Source organism: Dendrobates tinctorius, unplaced genomic scaffold, assembly GCF_039654945.1.
Source record: "Dendrobates tinctorius isolate UK_male_01 unplaced genomic scaffold, ASM3965494v1 ptg000044l, whole genome shotgun sequence".
In the NCBI taxonomy this organism is placed as follows: domain Eukaryota; kingdom Metazoa; phylum Chordata; class Amphibia; order Anura; family Dendrobatidae; genus Dendrobates; species Dendrobates tinctorius.
Window position 1 is genome coordinate 19,265,887 of NW_027361712.1, and position 18,571 is coordinate 19,284,457.

The window sequence follows — 18,571 nt, forward strand, 5'->3', positions numbered from 1 at the left end:
TGAGCGGTGACGTCACCGCTAGTTTCTGAGCATGCGAGTGGGGACCCCTGTATTGAGAACCAACCTTGATGAAGCTGACAGCTGAAGGCTGCAGCCCCCAGCTGTAAGTTTCGTCTGGTTGGTTCACAAACTGAAGGGGACCCCACGTCAGGTTTTCATTCATTCTGCTCTCCTGCTCGCTGTTGCTGGCAGAGCAGGAGAGCAGAATGACAGCCGGGTTCAGCACCAGCCGCAGGGGAACAGCACTTACTGTAGCCGCTTTTTCCATCCGTGTGGTTCTGATGCGGCACACGGTTGCCACACGTGTGCCATGCGGAGATACCATGTATCCACATGGACATGGATAGCTCCAGTACCGTTTTCCCCGGTACCGGAATTATCTGGATGTGTGAGACCGGCCTTAAAGGAACTAAAGGGGTAAAATAGTGGTGCAGAATAATCAATATGCTACCCTACCGATTTAACCTTTGCAGCATTCATTAATATATTGATCAATAATTTTCTGCAGTGTTGGATGAGGTTTGTTTAAATCTCATTCACTTTGCTGCTCCTGTATTCAACTGCTGATTTTCCCCTTCAAGTTTTAACTTTGTTTCTGATGCCCTGATACATTTTTTTGGACACTCTTTTTACAGATATTTGCAAAGATAGTTTAAGAAAAAAATATTATGTAACCTGTAGATGTTTCATTTTTCCTGTTTTTTTAATGCTGCATGTAAAATTGAACTGAGAAGTTGAATTTGCATTGAATATATATTTGCAAAAATAAAAAAAACCTTGTATCGCCTAAATGTTATGTACTATTTTTAAGTATAATTCAGGTTTCACAATTAAGATTGGTTATATTGTTTTACAGCTAACATTTACTCCAAGAATGCCCAGATTATTCAGCTTTCAAAGATAAGTAAGTGGCTGTCTCTGCAAACAATCCTGTGCTTATATACATGTAAACCATACAATAGCTATTATTCCCAGAGAAATCCACACCAGCCTATACATTACCCCCTCAGCAGTGGCTATATTTTTTGGACAAATTGCAGAATTACAGTTAGGTCCATATATATTTGGACAGAGACAACATACTACAGATGGACAATGACCCAAAACATAAAGCCAAAGCAACCCAGGAGTTTATTAAAGCAAAAATGTGGAATATTCTTGAATGGCCAAGTCAGTCACCTGATCTCAACCCAATTGAGCATGCATTTCACTTGTTAAAGACTAAACTTCAGACAGAAAGGCCCACAAACAAACAGCAACTGAAAACCACCACAGTGAAGGCCTGGCAGAGCATCAAAAAGGAGGAAACACGGCATCTGGTGATGTCCATGAGTTCAAGTCTTCAGGCAGTCATTGCCAACAAAGGGTTTTCAACCAAGTACTAGAAATGAACTTTTTATTTACAATTATTTAATCTGTCCAATTAATTTTGGTCCCTTTAAAAACAGTGTGGCACATGTTAAGGAGCTGAAACTCCTAAACCCTTCATCCAATTTTAATGTGGATACCCTCAAATGAAAGCTGAAAGTCTGAACTTCAACAGCATCTCAATTGTTTTGTTTAAAATTCATTGTGGTAATGTCTAGAACCAAAATTTGAAAAATGTTGTCTCTGTCCAAATATATATGGACCTAACTGTATAGGATGCACCCCCAGGCTTAGACAATAGAAAAGAATGAAAAAAAATGTCATACTAATTAAAGGGAATCTGTCACCATATTTCAGCTATGTAATATGAGAGCAGCATAATGTAGGGTCTGAGACCCTAATTCCAGTGATGTGTCCCTTGTTGGTCTGTTTGTTGTCATTTTTGTACAATCTCTGTTTTCCATGCTGCAGATCTGGCAGAGTTCAGAATGCCTAAATGCCTTGCCTACATCACTGACAGTTTTCCGTGTACTTGGTACGTTAGCTGACATAATAAATATCTCCCTTTAAAACATATTGTTATAATTAAAATATTACAAAAGCCACCATAACCGCCAAAGATCAAATGTCTTAAAAAAAATGCACTCTGGGTGTCATGGGTTTATCGCAATAGAGAGGAGCCAGAAGACTGCAGCATCTGATTTCTCCTACTCCTGCACTATTTAGAAGAACTTCACCTTTATATTAAACAGTGCAGGGTTTCTAATCTGCTCAGCTGAGAGCTCTTGGAAGCTTTCCTGCATTAAGACTCTCAGCTGTTCACTGTTCGCCACTCCCCTCTCCCATATACAGTGGGGCAAAAAAGTATTTAGTCAGTCAGCAATAGTGCAAGTTCCACCACTTAAAAAGATGAGAGGCGTCTGTAATTTACATCATAGGTAGACCTCAACTATGGGAGACAAACTGAGAAAAAAAAATCCAGAAAATCACATTGTCTGTTTTTTTTTCATTTTATTTGCATATTATGGTGGAAAATAAGTATTTGGTCAGAAATAAAATTTCATCTCAATACTTTGTGATATATCCTTTGTTGGCAATGACAGAGGTCAAACGTTTTCTGTAAGTCTTCACAAGGTTGCCACACACTGTTGTTTGTATGTTGGCCCATTCCTCCATGCAGATCTCCTCTAGAGCAGTGATGTTTTTGGCTTTTCGCTTGGCAACACGGACTTTCAACTCCCTCCAAAGGTTTTCTATAGGGTTGAGATCTGGAGACTGGCTAGGCCACTCCAGGACCTTGAAATGCTTCTTACGAAGCCACTCCTTCGTTGCCCTGGCGGTGTGCTTTGGATCATTGTCATGTTGAAAGACCCAGCCACGTTTCATAATCAATGCCCTTGCTGATGGAAGGAGGTTTGCACTCAAAATCTCACGATACATGGCCCCATTCATTCTTTCATGTACCCGGATCAGTCGTCCTGGCCCCTTTGCAGAGAAACAGCCCCAAAGCATGATGTTTCCACCACCATGCTTTACAGTAGGTATGGTGTTTGATGGATGCAACTCAGTATTCTTTTTCCTCCAAACACGACAAGTTGTGTTTCTACCAAACAGTTCCAGTTTGGTTTCATCAGACCATAGGACATTCTCCCAAAACTCCTCTGGATCATCCAAATGCTCTCTAGCAAACTTCAGACGGGCCTGGACATGTACAGGCTTAAGCAGTGGGACACGTCTGGCACTGCAGGATCTGAGTCCATGGTGGCGTAGTGTGTTACTTATGGTAGGCCTTGTTACATTGGTCCCAGCTCTCTGCAGTTCATTCACTAGGTCCCCCGTGTGGTTCTGGGATTTTTGCTCACCGTTCTTGTGATCATTCTGACCCCACGGGGTAGGTTTTTGCGTGGAGCACCAGATCGAGGGAGATTATCAGTGGTCTTGTATGTCTTCCATTTTCTAATTATTGCTCCCACAGTTGATTTCTTCACTCCAAGCTGGTTGGCTATTGCAGATTCAGTCTTCCCAGCCTGGTGCAGGGCTACAATTTTGTTTCTGGTGTCCTTTGACAGCTCTTTGGTCTTCACCATAGTGGAGTTTGGAGTCAGACTGTTTGAGGGTGTGCACAGGTGTCTTTTTATACTGATAACAAGTTTAAACAGGTGCCATTACTACAGGTAATGAGTGGAGGAAAGAGGAGACTCTTAAAGAAGAAGTTACAGGTCTGTGAGAGCCAGAAATCTTGATTGCTTGTTTCTGACCAAATACTTATTTTCCACCATAATATGCAAATAAAATGAAAAAAAAACAGACAATGTGATTTTCTGGATTTTTTTTTCTCAGTTTGTCTCCCATAGTTGAGGTCTACCTATGATGTAAATTACAGACGCCTCTCATCTTTTTAAGTGGTGGAATTTGCACTATTGCTGACTGACTAAATACTTTTTTGCCCCACTGTATTCTGGGCCCTGGCTAGCACTCATTGCCAGAACTAGCTTATTCTGCATGGTTAGGTGATGTTGGTTTGTGGTTATTGTATGAGAAGATGTTTGGTGGATTTATCCGAGTCTGTGCTAGGTTATAGGTGTGTGCTAATGCCCTTTTTTTCCTACTTTGGTTTTACCCCATCCTCCACTCCCAGGTGTTTTACCTGTGCTGTTTGTGTGAGTATATTTGTATGATTGGTATTTTCCTCTATCCCTTTTGCATTACCTGGTTAGTCTGGTTTGTGTATTATGGTACACTATTAGAGATGAGCAAATATCTTTGGCTCCCTCCTTATTCAGCAAGCTATAGCGCTTACCGAAGAAGCTGCAGCGGGAACCCGGATACCTGGAGAGCCTGTGTGTTTTGACTGTCACACAACCATGACACATACAGCTGCAGCACCGGACACCTGATTATCGGAGCATATCAGGTATCCGGGTTCCCGCTGCAGCTTCCTCAGTAAGCGCTATAGATTGCTGTATAACGAGGGAGCCGAAGATATTCACTCATGTCTATTCACTGCTACTACTCTCTTCCATCGGTAGGGGGAAGGGTACAGTCTGAGAGCAGATACAGGAGCTAAGCTAAGGTATGTGGCTCCAGCATCTTCTCCATCAGAAGTAGTCCGGAGAACAGGGCGAGTTAATGTGCCCTTAGCGTTAGGTACAGGGAAGGAGCCCCTGGTCCCGGGACACTCGACAACAGAGTCAGGACACTGGGACTATTAGGTTGGATATATAAACAACAGGGAGGACTAGATAGCCCTAGTATTTCCTAACACTTACCTAGCTACCTAATTTCTGAGGTTGCCACCCTAAATGTATCTTCAAAAATGGCGCCCCCGCTCTGCCGTCATGTATCCCTATATTGATACCCTAGGAATCAATCATATATTAATAGGAGGGTGTAGCGCAAATTGTCCACGAAATGTGTATCACATGATATAAAGATATAGGACAACACCATAAAACTTTAGGATACAATTGATATCTAGACATAAGATAAAATTATACCAGTCCACAGATAATGCAATACAAAACCAAAACTGCCAGTCCAATGATAATGCAGCATATACAGTTAGGTCACAAATGCAGGCACGTGGTGCAGAAATGGACATGAAACCAGGAGAACATGGCGATTAGTGAGTATGTTATTACTTTCATGACACTTACACACATGATTCCAATCATGATTCCATATCACTGCAACAACGCTTTAAGCTATGTTTACACGTTGCGTTTTTTATGCATTTTTCTCCGCAAGAAAAACCTGCTCTCTTAGCAGTAAGAAACTTGCTTCAATAAAGCAGATTCTGCTTAGTTCTTTTTTGCTGCTTTTTTTGGTGCGTTTTTGTCATGATACATACTGTATGTCTCGTGAATGCTGAGAAAGTTTAGTGCATAAAAAAAAATCTGATTCTAGTTCATCAGGTTTTGGCAGCTAAATTGATACCTGCATTTTTGCTGTGTTTTTTCACAGTTTTTTGCACCACCCATTGCTTTCAATGGGTTAAAAAGGCTGAAAGAAGTGACATGCTGCATTTTGCAAAAACAAAGGTATTGCACAAAATACTGACAACAAAAAAACGAGCTGAATGCATGAGATTTTGGAAATCTTATAGACTGCTGGTACTATAAAATGCAGCTGAAAATTTGCATTAAACGCTTAAAAAACCCACATTGTGTGAACATAGTGCTGAAATATTTAACTTTAAGGCTATCTGCAGGTATCTGTCTGGTATCCCTGTAAAGTCCAGCCATGTTCTTTAACCTTAGAAAGAAGTATTACCTACATTAGATACAATTGTATCCACTTCTTAGTAGATACTCGGTATCTGCTATTTTGATGACTCTTCCCCTTCACCCTGAAGCCTATTTTCACCTTCCTGACAAGGCCAATTTTTTCAATTCTGAGAAGAAAAAGCCAAAGATGATGAGGTATTGTCAATCAAAAAAATCTAACATGAATACCATAACCTAAATCTAAATTTTATTTAAACCATTTAAAATTGTATCACAAAAATTGTCAAAAATAGCAACCAGCCGGTTCAATAAAAAATTGTGGATATTAACACTAGGCCCTGTCAGGCCCTATTACATCCTAGTACACCCTTCCTAACAGCGGAGGCTGGCACCCTACGCAATGTGGCGCCCCCCGCTCAACGTTGGTTCACCCTAAATACAGCCTAGATTTCCCTAGCTATATACCAAAACAGTAAAGACAAACAGTCAAATGTTATAATCGGTGTGCCGCGGTGATCAGAAAAGAAAATAAGGTATGTAGGGTGTGTAAATTGGTGGCCAAAGGAGGTATGCCCAACAAATAGACTCAACCAAACAGTGAAAGTTGCCCCCTTGGGTGCCCAAAAAAAACCCACTCTAACTACAAGAAACTGAAAAATGGCAACCAGATACCCAGGATATTAACACAAAACTAGATATGTTTTAGATGAGTAGGGAAGGGGGAGAGCTATTACACCCTCCACTTGCCGTCATATTGTGTCCCTACCTTGCCGCGGAGGTTGGCACCCTAAATAATCACGCAATGGCATCCCACTCGGCTTTCCCTCGTTATCCCTCAACGTTCACCCTACCAAATCTCCTTACCCAGATGTGTGGTGGGAAAAATAGAAGAGGATTGGGAGGGCTGTGAGCACAACCCCCATCTGTGGATGTCAGGACCTCAGACCATGCCCATGGAGTCAGTTTCTAACCGTTTGTGCAGACACGTGCACATTTGTCGCCTGCTGGAGGTCATTTTGCAGGGCTCTGGCAGTGCTCCACCTGTTCCTCCTTGCACAAAGGCTGAGGTAGCAGTCCTGCTGCTGGGTTGTTGCCCTCCTACGGCCCCCTCCACATCTCCTGGTGTACTGACCTGTCCCCTGGTAGCGCCTCCAGCCTTTGTACACTACGCAGACAGACACAGCAAACCTTCTTGCCACAGCTCGCAATGATGTGCCATCCTGGATGAGCTGCACCACCTGAGCCACTTGTGTGGGATGTAGAGTCTGTCTCATGCTACCACGAGTGTGAAAGCACAACCAACAATCAAAAGTGACCAAACATCAGCCAGAAAGCATTGGTACTGAGATGTGGTCTGTGGTCCCCACCTGCAGAACCACTTCTTTATAGAGGGTGTCTTGATAATGGCCAATAATTTCCATCTGTTGTGTATTCCATTTCCATTCACATGTGAGCATGTGAGGACCCTGTCCTTGCGGACTTCCATTCTACGGGATAGCGGGGAAAAGACAGAAGGTCGGGGGTGCAACAGCTCTGGTGGTGATGAGGCGGCAGCTCAGGCGGTGGTGAGGTGGCAGAATGGTTATTGCAGTCTGTAAGCTTTCCTGAAAAGATGGGTTTTCAGGTTTCGTTTGAAGGATCCGAGGGTGGTGGATAATCGGACGTGTTGAGGCATGGCATTCGAGGATAGGGGATATTAGGGAGAAATCTTAGAGGCGGTGTGTGATATACATATATATATATCAGTGAGACACAGTAGCGTAGCTACCGGGGGGGCAGAGGGGGCGGTCGCCCCGAGCCCTGCTCTCTGAGGGGGCCCACTGGAGCTACACTAATGTAACTGTATCTGCGTGCACAGCGCGCCCATACAGTTACATTCTGCGGCAAAGCAGGGAGAATCGATCTCCCTTATCTGCCGCCCAGCCGCTATGGGCCCCTGAGAAGGCAGTGGGGGGCCCCAGTGCCAGCAGTGGGCTCACAGCCAGCAATGTCATCCTGAGTTAATCTGTGCGCACAGGACCTGTGATGAGGTCACACGAGGGGCGGAGTCAGGGGGTCACATGATCAAGGACTTCAGTGGCTGGCTGCAGGACTCTGCTGTGCTGGTTGTCATGGTGCTGGATAAGGTGAAGTTTATGTGTGGGGTCGGGGGGGGGTTACAGCAAGGTGGATGTAGCAGAGCTGTGTGTGTATGAGGTGTACAGAGTGGATCCATGTGTGTAGAAGGTGTATGAAGCGGAGATATGCATGTATGAGGTGTACGGAGGAGCGGAGCCGCGTATGTATGGGGTGAGCGGAGCCGTTTGTGTACAAGGTGTACGGAGCGGAGCTGTTTGTGTAAAAAGTGTTCGGAGCAGAGCTGTTTGTGTACAAGGTGTACGGCGCGGAAACGTGTGTGTATGGGGTGTACGGAGTGGAGCCATATGTGTACAAGGTGTATGGAGCGAATGGGGGGTGCTGCCTTATACTACAGTCTGCCTATAGGGGATGGGGGGTGCCTTATACTACAGTCTGCCTATGGGGGGGAGTGCTGCCTTATATTACAGGCTGCCTATAGGGGGGTTGGGGGGTGCTGCCTTACATTACAGTCTGGTTATGGGGGGCTGCAATATACTATTGAGTCTGCCCATGGGGGGGCTGCATTATACTGTAGAGTCTGCCTATGGGGGCTGCATTATACTATATTGAGGACTATCTAGTGTATTATACTATATGGAGGCTATCTAGGGGGCCATCATACAATGTGGAGATTATTGAGGGGGTCATCATACAGTGTTGGAGCCATCATTGGGGGATACTAAGGGGTCAGTATGTATACAGTGAGGGGGCATATTACTGTGTATAGGGGAGCTGTACAGGTGGGGACTCAGGACATTAATAGATGTAAAGTGGGCACTTATTGTTATAGGGGAACTCAGGTTACAGTGACTGTCAAACGGGGCACACAGAGGGCAATATTGCATTCTAGGAGACAATATGTGGTCACTGTTTTCTAGGGCAATTGCACCCGGCATTACTATATTATAGAGGGATGCTTTAGAATGTAGAGGTCACACACAACCACCCAGTAGGTGCAGTAATAGGGACACATACAGCTGCAGCGGCTCAGTATTGGGGTATCAGGTGCAGTAATAGGGACACATGGCAGCAGCAGCTCAGTATTGGGGTATCAGGTGCAGTAATAGGGACACATACGGCAGCAGCGGCTAAGTATTGGGGTATCAGGTGCAGTAATAGGAACACATACAGCAGCAGTGGCTTAGTATTGGGGTATCAGTTGCAGTAATAGGGACACATACGGCAGCAGCGTCTCAGTATTGGGGTATCAGGTGCAGTAATAGGGACACATACGGCAGCAGCGGCTCAGTATTGGGTATCAGGTGCAGTAATATGGACACATACAGCAGCAGCAGCTCAGCATTGGGATATCAGGTGCAGTAATAGGGGCACATACAGCAGCAGCGGCTCAGTATTGGGTATCAGGTGCAGTAATAGGGACACATACGGCAGCAGCGGCTTAGTATTGGGGTATCAGGTGCAGTAATAGGAACACATATGGCAGCAGCGGCTCAGTATTGGGGTATCAGGTGCAGTAATAGGGACACATACAGCAGCAGCGGCTCAGTATTGGGGTATCAGGTGAAGTAATAGGGACACATACAGCAACGGTGGCTCAGTATTGGGGTATCAGGTGCAGTAATAGGGACACATACGGCAGCAGCGGCTCAGTATTGGGGTAGCAGCAGGATGAGGAGTTTGTGCAGGTTAGGGATAGATGGTGATGGGGCTGGAATATGAGAAGTGAAACATGTCTTTGTTGTATTCTCTGTAGCAGAGTCGTGTCTGGAGACGTTGTCATGTCGGTCTGGGCCAGATGGAAAAGACGTCAAAAGTGAACGATTCCATCAGAAAGAACGTCAGCGGTAAGGCACTATCTGTAGCTGTGCAGTAATCACTTGTATGTTTTGTAGGACTGGTATTTACCACTGGCCATGTAATATCCATGTTGGTCTTTATATTGAGATTATTTTCCGTAACAGCGCAGTCATCTTCTACATCCACTATTAGGGTGCGTCACCGAGTTGTAATCAAAGTTACCTAGTTAGGGGCCCACTCAGAAGTTTCGCCCCCCCCCCCAAAGCAAAACCCTAGCTACGCCTCTGGTGAGACACATATATATATTTATATTTCATAGAGATCTAAATAGCAGAATAGGTGAAAAATCAATTGTCGGCATCTGTAAAATCATTACAGAACCCGACAGGATATGAGACATGGTTTACATACAGTAAGCCATTGCATATCCTTTATTTTTTAATATGTCCCTTACTAATAATGTTAGTAGAGTGTGTGTGTCAAATTTTGGAGCTGTAGGTGTTAAATTAAAGGATTAATTCACAGAAATAACTGGCGTTGGCTCCACCCCAATTTTCTCCACCAGAGAGGGCAAGCCTGTTACTGAGGGCAGATATTAATAGCCAAGAGAGGGACCATTGTTTTTGGGCCTACCGGCTAAAAAAAAATCTGCCCCCAGCCACCCCAGAAAAGGCGCAACTGTAAGATGCCCAATTCCGACACTTACCCACCCTCTTCCCATTGCCCTGTAGTGGTGACATATGGGGTAATAAGGGATCAATGTCACCTTGCTATTGTAAGGTGACATTAAGCCTGGTTAATAATGGAGAGGTGTCAATAAGACACCTCTCCATTATTAATCCAATAGTCAGACAGGGGTTAAAAAAACACTCACATATTAGAAAAACTACTTTTAATGAAATAAACACACAGTTTTTTACATTTTTATTACACTCCCAATCCATTCAAAGCCATCATTCTCCTGTAAAAAAAATCCAAAAGGGTGACCAAAACACACTCCAATACCATAAACCAATACAATTTGTCATATGCAAAAGAGATATAACAAGAGGACTGGAGCAAAGTCATCTTAATCATTAGTAACACACACTATCTCAAGTGTGTGTAAGCTTGGTTGGTCCCTAAATTTTCAAAGGGTAGAGTGATCACTACTGGTATCAGTGAAAAAACAACATTGCGATTTCAGATGAAACCACTCTAGGTAAGATGTTCATTAAGTCCCCTAGGGGCTGTTGACTCCGTTCTAAAAATCCACTGGGATTCTTTTTGGTAACAGCAACTTATCACAGTCACCTTGTCTCCCATTTTGTTTAACCACCTCTAGTACACAAAAACGTCCCCATTTCCCCGATGGCAGTCCCATACGTGTCTAGCCACAGGGGCGTCACGTACATATAACGGGAAGGAACTAACTAGGCATGTCTCCTCCGTGAAGGGTCCGGAACTGTCAGGGCTGTCACCTATATTGCGGGGTAGAAAGCTTGAGACGCTAGACCGTACTCTGTGCTTGAGAAAAGGGGGCGTGGCTAAGCGGACAGAGCTGCAGCGCGTGAGTGACCAGACAGTTTGGGCGGTAATTTCGGGCACACGGGACGCCTGTGAGGTAAAATCAGCTGAGAGGCGTCTGGGCAGATCAGAGCAGAGCGTGAGACGGCAGAGCGCTTTGACAGGAGACCGTCGACTGAGTATCGCTCAGACACCGCTGTCCCAGCTGACATCACTGCCCTTGCTGAGACCGCTGCCAACGCTGCCACAGCCGCTCCCGCTGACAGTACTGACCGTGAGAGACAAGGTCTTTGAACAGGAGTTAGGCGTGTGTCGATTTGGCACAGTGAACTGGGCTGCCCATTGTATTTGGGCAGTGCTGCAAATCTCCGTAGTGTTGGGACACTCACCGCTGAGGATAAGGTCGTATCCCTCTTCATCACCTCATCTGCTGAACCCAAGATCTGCATCAGGATCCCGAGGATATGCCGCCATCGTCAGGACCATGGGTGGACACCGCCAATGTCAAAAGATACTACATAATTTGCCTCAGGATTGTGACAGACCCACACTGCAACGCAATCTAGGCAGCACCAGTCACAGACAGAAGTTCAACCGTGACTGGCACCTGAGTGATAAGTTATATTTTATTGTATTGTCGGTTTAACTTGTCCCTGTTCCTTAAGTTATCCCCATTAACCTTTTGCTGTATTAGGGAATATTATCCCTCCGTTTTCTCCCTGTGTGGAGTTTCTACTGTATAATAAACCACTTTCACCTTTGGTCTGTGTACAGTCCGTTACTGCATCCTACGTGCCTGCAGTCTCCTCACATATATTCCTCACATCACCCACACCACGCCACATTGCAAACAAACTAGGGAGCCAACTTCCGCTGTTAGGAAGGGTGTACTAGGGTGTAATAGAGCCTAGTCTCAATAGCCACCATTTTTTACTGGACCGGCTGGTTGCTATTTTTCACAAGTTTTGTGTGTGATACAATTTTAAATGGTTTAAATAAAATTGAGTTTTAGGTTATGGTATTAATGTTCAATTTTTTCAATTCTGACCACTGTCACTTTATGAGGTAATGGTCACGGACGTAGTTTGTGGAACCACTGTGCCATGGGCCGCAGAGATCCTGGAGGGGCTATAGGATTTTTACAGGATGAAAGTGATGAAATGGTAAGAGAGGATGTTGAGAAGGCCGAACTTTTACATTCCTATTTTGCATCTGTTTTCTCTCAGAAAGGAAATGTAACATCAACTGTTCTTCACTGTCCTATTAAGGGAATAGAAGAATCCAGGATATCTATAAACAGAAAGATAGTGAGGAAACAGTTAGCTAACCTAAATGAATTCAAGTCTCCAGGTCCAGATGAATTACACCCCCGAGTACTGAAGGAGATAGCAGAAGAAATTTTTGAACCCCTCTCCATAATCTTTGAAAATTCTTGGAGAACAGGAGAAGTGCCAGAAGACTGGAGAAGAGCAAATGTTGTTCCTATCTTCAAAAAGGGGAAGAAGGTGGACCCAGGCAACTATAGGCCGGTGAGTCTGACTTCTATACCAGGAAAGATCTTTGAACAAATTTTTAAACAACATGTATGTCAGTACCTGGATAAGAATGAAGTGATTAAACAGAGTCAGCATGGGTTTGTAACTAATAAGTCGTGTCAGACTAACTTAATTTCCTTCTATGACGGAATCTCTGATTGGGTGGATCAAGGAAATGCTGTAGATATAGTATATCTTGACTTCACCAAAGCATTTGACAAAGTATCTCATACAATCCTTATTGAAAAAATGACTAAGTATGGAATGGACAAGGCAACTGTTAGGTGGATTCATAACTGGCTTAGTGATCGGACCCAAAGAGTGGTCGTAAATGGCTGCACATCCAGTTGGAAGAATGTCTCAAGTGGGGTACCACAGGGCTCTGTCCTGGGCCCTGTATTGTTCAACATTTTTATCAATGATTTAGATGAAGGAATTGAGGGTAAACTGATTAAATTTGCTGATGACACAAAGCTAGGAGAGATAGCTAATACTAGAGAAGAGAGAGAGAGGATTCAAAAAGATATAAATAAACTGGAGAAGTGGGCAGCAACTAACAGAATGGTTTTTAACTGGGAAAAATGCAAAGTACTACATCTGGGCAATAAAAATGAAAAAAGCATATACAGAATGGGAGGAATATGCCTAAGCAACAGCACATGTGAAAAAGACTTGGGTATACTAATAGATCACAGACTGAATATGAGTCAACAGTGTGATGCAGCAGCAAAAAAGGCAAATGCAATTCTAGGATGTATTAACAGAAGCATACAGTCTAGATCACGTGAAGTCATTATTTCCCTCTACTCCTCTTTGGTCAGACCTCATCTGGAATATTGTGTCCAGTTTTGGGCACCACATTTTAAAAAAGACATCAACAAACTGGAGCAAGTTCAGAAAAGAGCAACCAGAATGGTGACCGGTCTGCAAACCCTGTCTTATGAGGAAAGGTTGCAGGATTTGGGATTGTTTAGTTTGCAAAAGAGAAGACTGAGAGGAGACTTAATAGCTGTCTACAAATATCTAAAGGGCTGTCACATTGTAGAAGGATCAACTTTATTCTCAGTTGCACAAGGAAAGACTAGAAGCAATGGGATGAAACTGAATGGGAGGAGACACAGATTAGATATTAGAAAAAACTTTTTGACAGTTAGAGTGATCAATGAGTGGAACAAGCTGCCACGAGAAGTGGTGAGTTCTCCTTCAATGGAAGTCTTCAAACATGATTCTATGACTAAGCAATCACCTGATGGTTCACTAGAGCCTCTGATTGTGAGGTTAGACTTGGCTCCCGATGAACGCCAGGTGCCATTCCAGAACAGACCAACAGTCGCGCAGCAGCTAGACCAAGAAGGACAGACTGGATGGAGCAGCAGGCAAAGCTTGCATCAGAGTGCAGCTGACCAAGTTCTTATCCGAGTGCAGCAGGCAGGAATTGCACCAGAGTGCAGCAGGCAGGAATTACACCAGACTGCAGCAGGCAGGAATTGCATCAGAGTGCAGCAGGCAGGAATTGCATCAGAGTGCAGCAAGCAGGATTTGCACTAGAGTGCAGAAAACAGGACTTTCACTGGTATGCGACCTTATACATAGACTGTAAACAGGAAGGTTGCTCAGGCACCTCCCCATTGGGGAGGAAGCAATATATGCATAAAGTCCCACAGCCATTGGCTGGGGAGGAAATAGCAAGTGCACGCGCTGGCCCTTTAAGAGGGCGGAAGCGCACGTGCGCGTGCCCTAAATATGTGGCTAGAGAGCCTGCTGGACGCATGCAGAGCATGGGGAGTGGAAGAACTGTCTGCAGCATGGGTGAGTGAAGAGACACGCCAGAGACCCTGTCTGACAGAGCAGGGATCCTGTGTGGCGCTTACAGTAATAACTTTGGAATGCTTTAACCCCTTCATGACCAATGACGCCACATAGGCGTCATGAAAACCTGTGCCATTATGACCAGTGACACCTATGTGGCGTCGTGACTTTAAAGCCCCCTTGCGGGTCGAGTGACCGGGGTCACTGAAAGGTCACCCGACCCGCAGATACAGGGGGCTTTGTACTTCACCACAGGGAGCGTGGCTTTGCCCCCACGTGGCTACGATCGCTCTGATTGGCTGTTAAAAGTGAAACAGCCAATCAGAGCGATAGTAATATTTCATCAATGAAAATTGATTAAATATTACAATCCAGCCATGGCCGATGCTGCAGTAGCATCGGACATGGCTGGTGACACTGATCCAACCCCCCCACCGGTTAACGGGGCAATCTGCCCCCAGCCACTGAATGACAGCGGCGATGTGCCGCCGCTGTCATCATCTCCTCCCCACGCCTTCCGATTACCTCCCCTCCCACTCCCCGGTACCTACCTAGTGCCGCTATCGCTCCCGGTGTCCCGCGGTCCGGACGATGTGGTTAAAACTAAAAGAGAAAGAGCGCAATAGGGTCTTACCCAGGTAAAAGAGATACAGTTCAAGCTATTATACTCACCAATAGCAGGAGAGTTAGAGGCATAAAGGAATAGAGGTCAAAGCTGCTGCACATCCAAATGGCCCCGCCGTGACCATAGATCATCAGATATCAAAGAAACAATTTTCGGATTTAAACGTGCGCTGCTAGACAAAACGACTCCTTTCCAGATTGTGTACTTGTATACTTTTATTTTCCCAACGCGTTTCGAAGTCTCAAACTTCTTCCTCAGGGGATGACATGTACAAACAGACAGAGTGGCTCCCAGTTTTATACATACAAATTTCAAATATTGGCGCCAAAGGTCACATGTTACAGGGAAAGAATGTCAAAGGTCATCAGTAACAAAAAAATGTACAAAAAATGTTTAAAACTGTATTGTTTCCACCTTAATAAATTCTCTTAAAATATTTATTTGCAGGTCATAAAAAGAAGAATGAGAAAATTTGAAATGAATATATAAAAGGATAGACCTGTGCTAGAACTATAAAAAAGGGAGCAGTAAATCACAGCTCAAACCATCATCCCAAATAGGCAGACGAAAGAGAAAAAGAAAAAGAAGAAAAGAAGAAAATAATGGATAATGAATTTACATATATATATATATTAAAACGATTCTTTTATTCAATATAATAAAAATGTTTTATGTAAAAATGTTGTCATAATAAAAATTATTCGAGATAAAAAAATTTTTTGAATAAAAAAAGTGAAGGATTGATAAAAAACAGTGATATGAGGTGCAAGTAAAAGAAATAGGACATGTTTAAAAGTACTAGATGATAGGGATTTATAAAGAAAGATTTGCCAAGACATCTGTGAAAAACTCAATGGCTCACAGAAAAAGAGGACAGTTCACGAGGGAGGGAAGCACCCAGAGAAGACGGATCGCACCCAGGAGGGGGAGAGACCGGAGGAAAACCTGTCCAGACCGCAAGACGGTATAAATTCATCAGAGAAGAAAAGTTTCTTTTAGAACAATAGGGCTGAAAAAAACATTCAAATTATAACCTTCAGCAGGAAATCACACTGACAAAAAGATAGATTAGTCAAATAACATCGGCAGAGGATCGCGCTGACAGAAATAAATCAGTCAGATGGAATTAACAGAAAGTCGCACTGACAAAAACGCAAGCATGATACAAAGTGAATAGAAACAGACATTAATAAAATGTAGATAAACCCCAAATAATCATTCAGAATAAAAAATAACAGTTTGAAAAGTCTTTACAGAAAAACCTCAGTTATTTCGTTTAACCCATTTGGTCTTAAAGTGTTCAGCCTATAGATCCAAAAAATCTCCTTTCTATTCAGTAATCCTATCCTGTCGGGCACATTGTCCGGGATATGTTCGATAGGGCTAATTTTTAGCACATTAGGATTTTTATTATGTACAATCGTACAATGTTTAGAAAGACCATGTTTTAGAAAACCCCTCTTAATATTATGTCTGTGAGAGTTTATTCTTAGATGTAATGGTTGGACTGTTCTACCCACATACTGCTTGCCGCACTCACATTCAATTAAATATATTACAAAATCAGTGGCGCAATTAAGGAAATCTTTGATAGGAAAAACCTCATTAGTGCTGGTAGATTTAAAACATTTATCTCTATGTGTAATACAAGAACAACACAGACAGTTTTTCTTGCCGCATTTATAAATGCCTTTGAAGGGAGATTTGGATATACAAAGAGGTCCATTATTAATATTTTTAGAAACATTTTTTAACCGACTCGGGGCCACTATACTTTTAATAGTGGGTGCCCTTCTAAACGTGACACCAGGGTTATCTGGAAGAAATTTCTGTAAAATAGGGTCATTTAGTAAAATATGCCAGTTGCTCCTTAAAATCCTCCTAATTTCAATATGGTCAGAACAAAATTGGAAAATGGCGGGTGCATGCGCAGTGCGCCCGCCGGCTGCAGATTCCATTCATTCATTTTGATCTCTGTGATAAACTCTCACAGTGATCAAAATAGAATGAAAAGTAAATAAACCCCCCCTCTATCACCCCCATAGGCAGGAACAAATAATAAAATAAAGAAATTATTTTTATTTTTATTTTTCCATTAGGGTTAGGGTTAGAATTAGGGTTAAGGTTAGGGTTGGAAATAGGGTTAGGGTTGGAATTAAGGTTAGGGTTGGAATTAGGGTTAGGGTTGGAAATAGGGTTGGAATTGGAGTTAGGGTTGGAATTAGGGTTAAGATTAGGGTTAGGGATGTATTGGGGTTAGGGTTGGGATTAGGGTTAGCCTTGTAGTTAGGGTTATGGCTAGGGTTGGGATTAGCGTTAGGGGTGTGTTGGGGTTAGGGTTATGGTTAGGGTTGGGATTAGGGTTAGGGATGTGTTGGGGTTAGGGCTGTGGTTAGGGGTGTGTTGGGGTTAGGGTTGGAGTTAGAATTGAGGGGTTTCCACTGTTTAGGCACATCAGGGGGTCTCCAAACGCAACATGGTGCAACCATTGATTCCAGCCAATTTTGCGTTCAAAAAGTCAAACGGTGCTCTCTCCGTTCCAAGCCCCGACATGTGCCCAAACAGTGGTTTACCCCAACATATGGGGTATCAGCGTACTCAGAAAAAATTGCACAACAACTTTCGGGGTCTAATTTCTCCTGTTACCCTTGGGAAAATAAAAAATTGGGGGCTAAAAAATTATTTTTGTGGAAAAAAAATTATTTTTTTATTTTCACGTCTCTGCATTATAAACTTCTGTGAAGCACTTGGGGGTTTAAGGTGCTCATCACACATCTAGATCAGTTTCTTGGGGGGGTCTAGTTTCCAAAATGGGGTCACTTGTGCGGGGATTCCACAGTTTAGGTACATCTGCAAATGTAACATGATGCCCGCAGACCATTCCATCAAAGTCAGCATTTCAAAATGTCCCTACTTCCCGAGCCTCGACGTGTGCCCAAATAGTGGTTCCCCCCCCACATATGGGGTACCAGCCTACTCAGGACAAACTGGACAACAACTTTTGGGGTCCAATTTCTCCTGGTACCCTTGTGAAAATAAAAAATTGCGCACTAAAAATAATTTTTTGAGGAATTTTTTTATTTTAACGGCTCTGCGTTATAAACTTTTGAGAAGCACTTGGGGGTTCAAAGTGCACACTGTGCATCTTGATAAGTTCCTTAGGGGGTCTAGTTTCCAAAATGGGGTCACTTGTGGGGGAGCTCCAATGTTTAGGCACACAGGGGCTCTCCAAACACGACATGGTGTCCGCTAACTATTAGAGGTAATTTTCATTTCAAAAAGTCAAATCGCGCTCCTTCCCTTCTGAGCCCTGCCGTGCGCCCAAACAGTGGTTCCCCTCCACATATGGGGTACCAGCGTACTCAGGACAAACTGGACAACAACTTTTGTGGTCCAATTTCTCCTGTTAGCCATGTGAAAATAAAAAATAGCGTGCTAAAATATCATTTTTGAGGAAAAAAATTTTTTTATTTTCACTGCTCTGTGTTATAAATTTTGTGAAGCACTTGGGGATTCAAAGTGCTCACTATGCATCTAGATAAGTTCCATAAGGGGTCTAGTTTGCAAATGGTGTCCCTTGTGGGGGTTTTTCACTGTTTAGGCACACAGGGGCTCTCCAAACGCGA

The 18,571-nt window shown here is 43.5% G+C and overlaps 1 protein-coding gene across 3 annotated transcripts in view; it reads left to right on the forward strand.

The window, feature by feature from the left end:
* Positions 1 to 18,571, forward strand: part of RNF212B (ring finger protein 212B) — a 585,489-nt gene that overhangs the window by 539,153 nt on the left and 27,765 nt on the right. For all 3 annotated transcript variants that reach the window (XM_073575552.1, XM_073575554.1, XM_073575553.1), the window contains one exon: positions 857 to 904. In XM_073575552.1, coding sequence (XP_073431653.1) covers positions 857 to 904 — 48 coding nt within the window. The remainder of the gene's footprint in view (positions 1 to 856; positions 905 to 18,571) is intronic.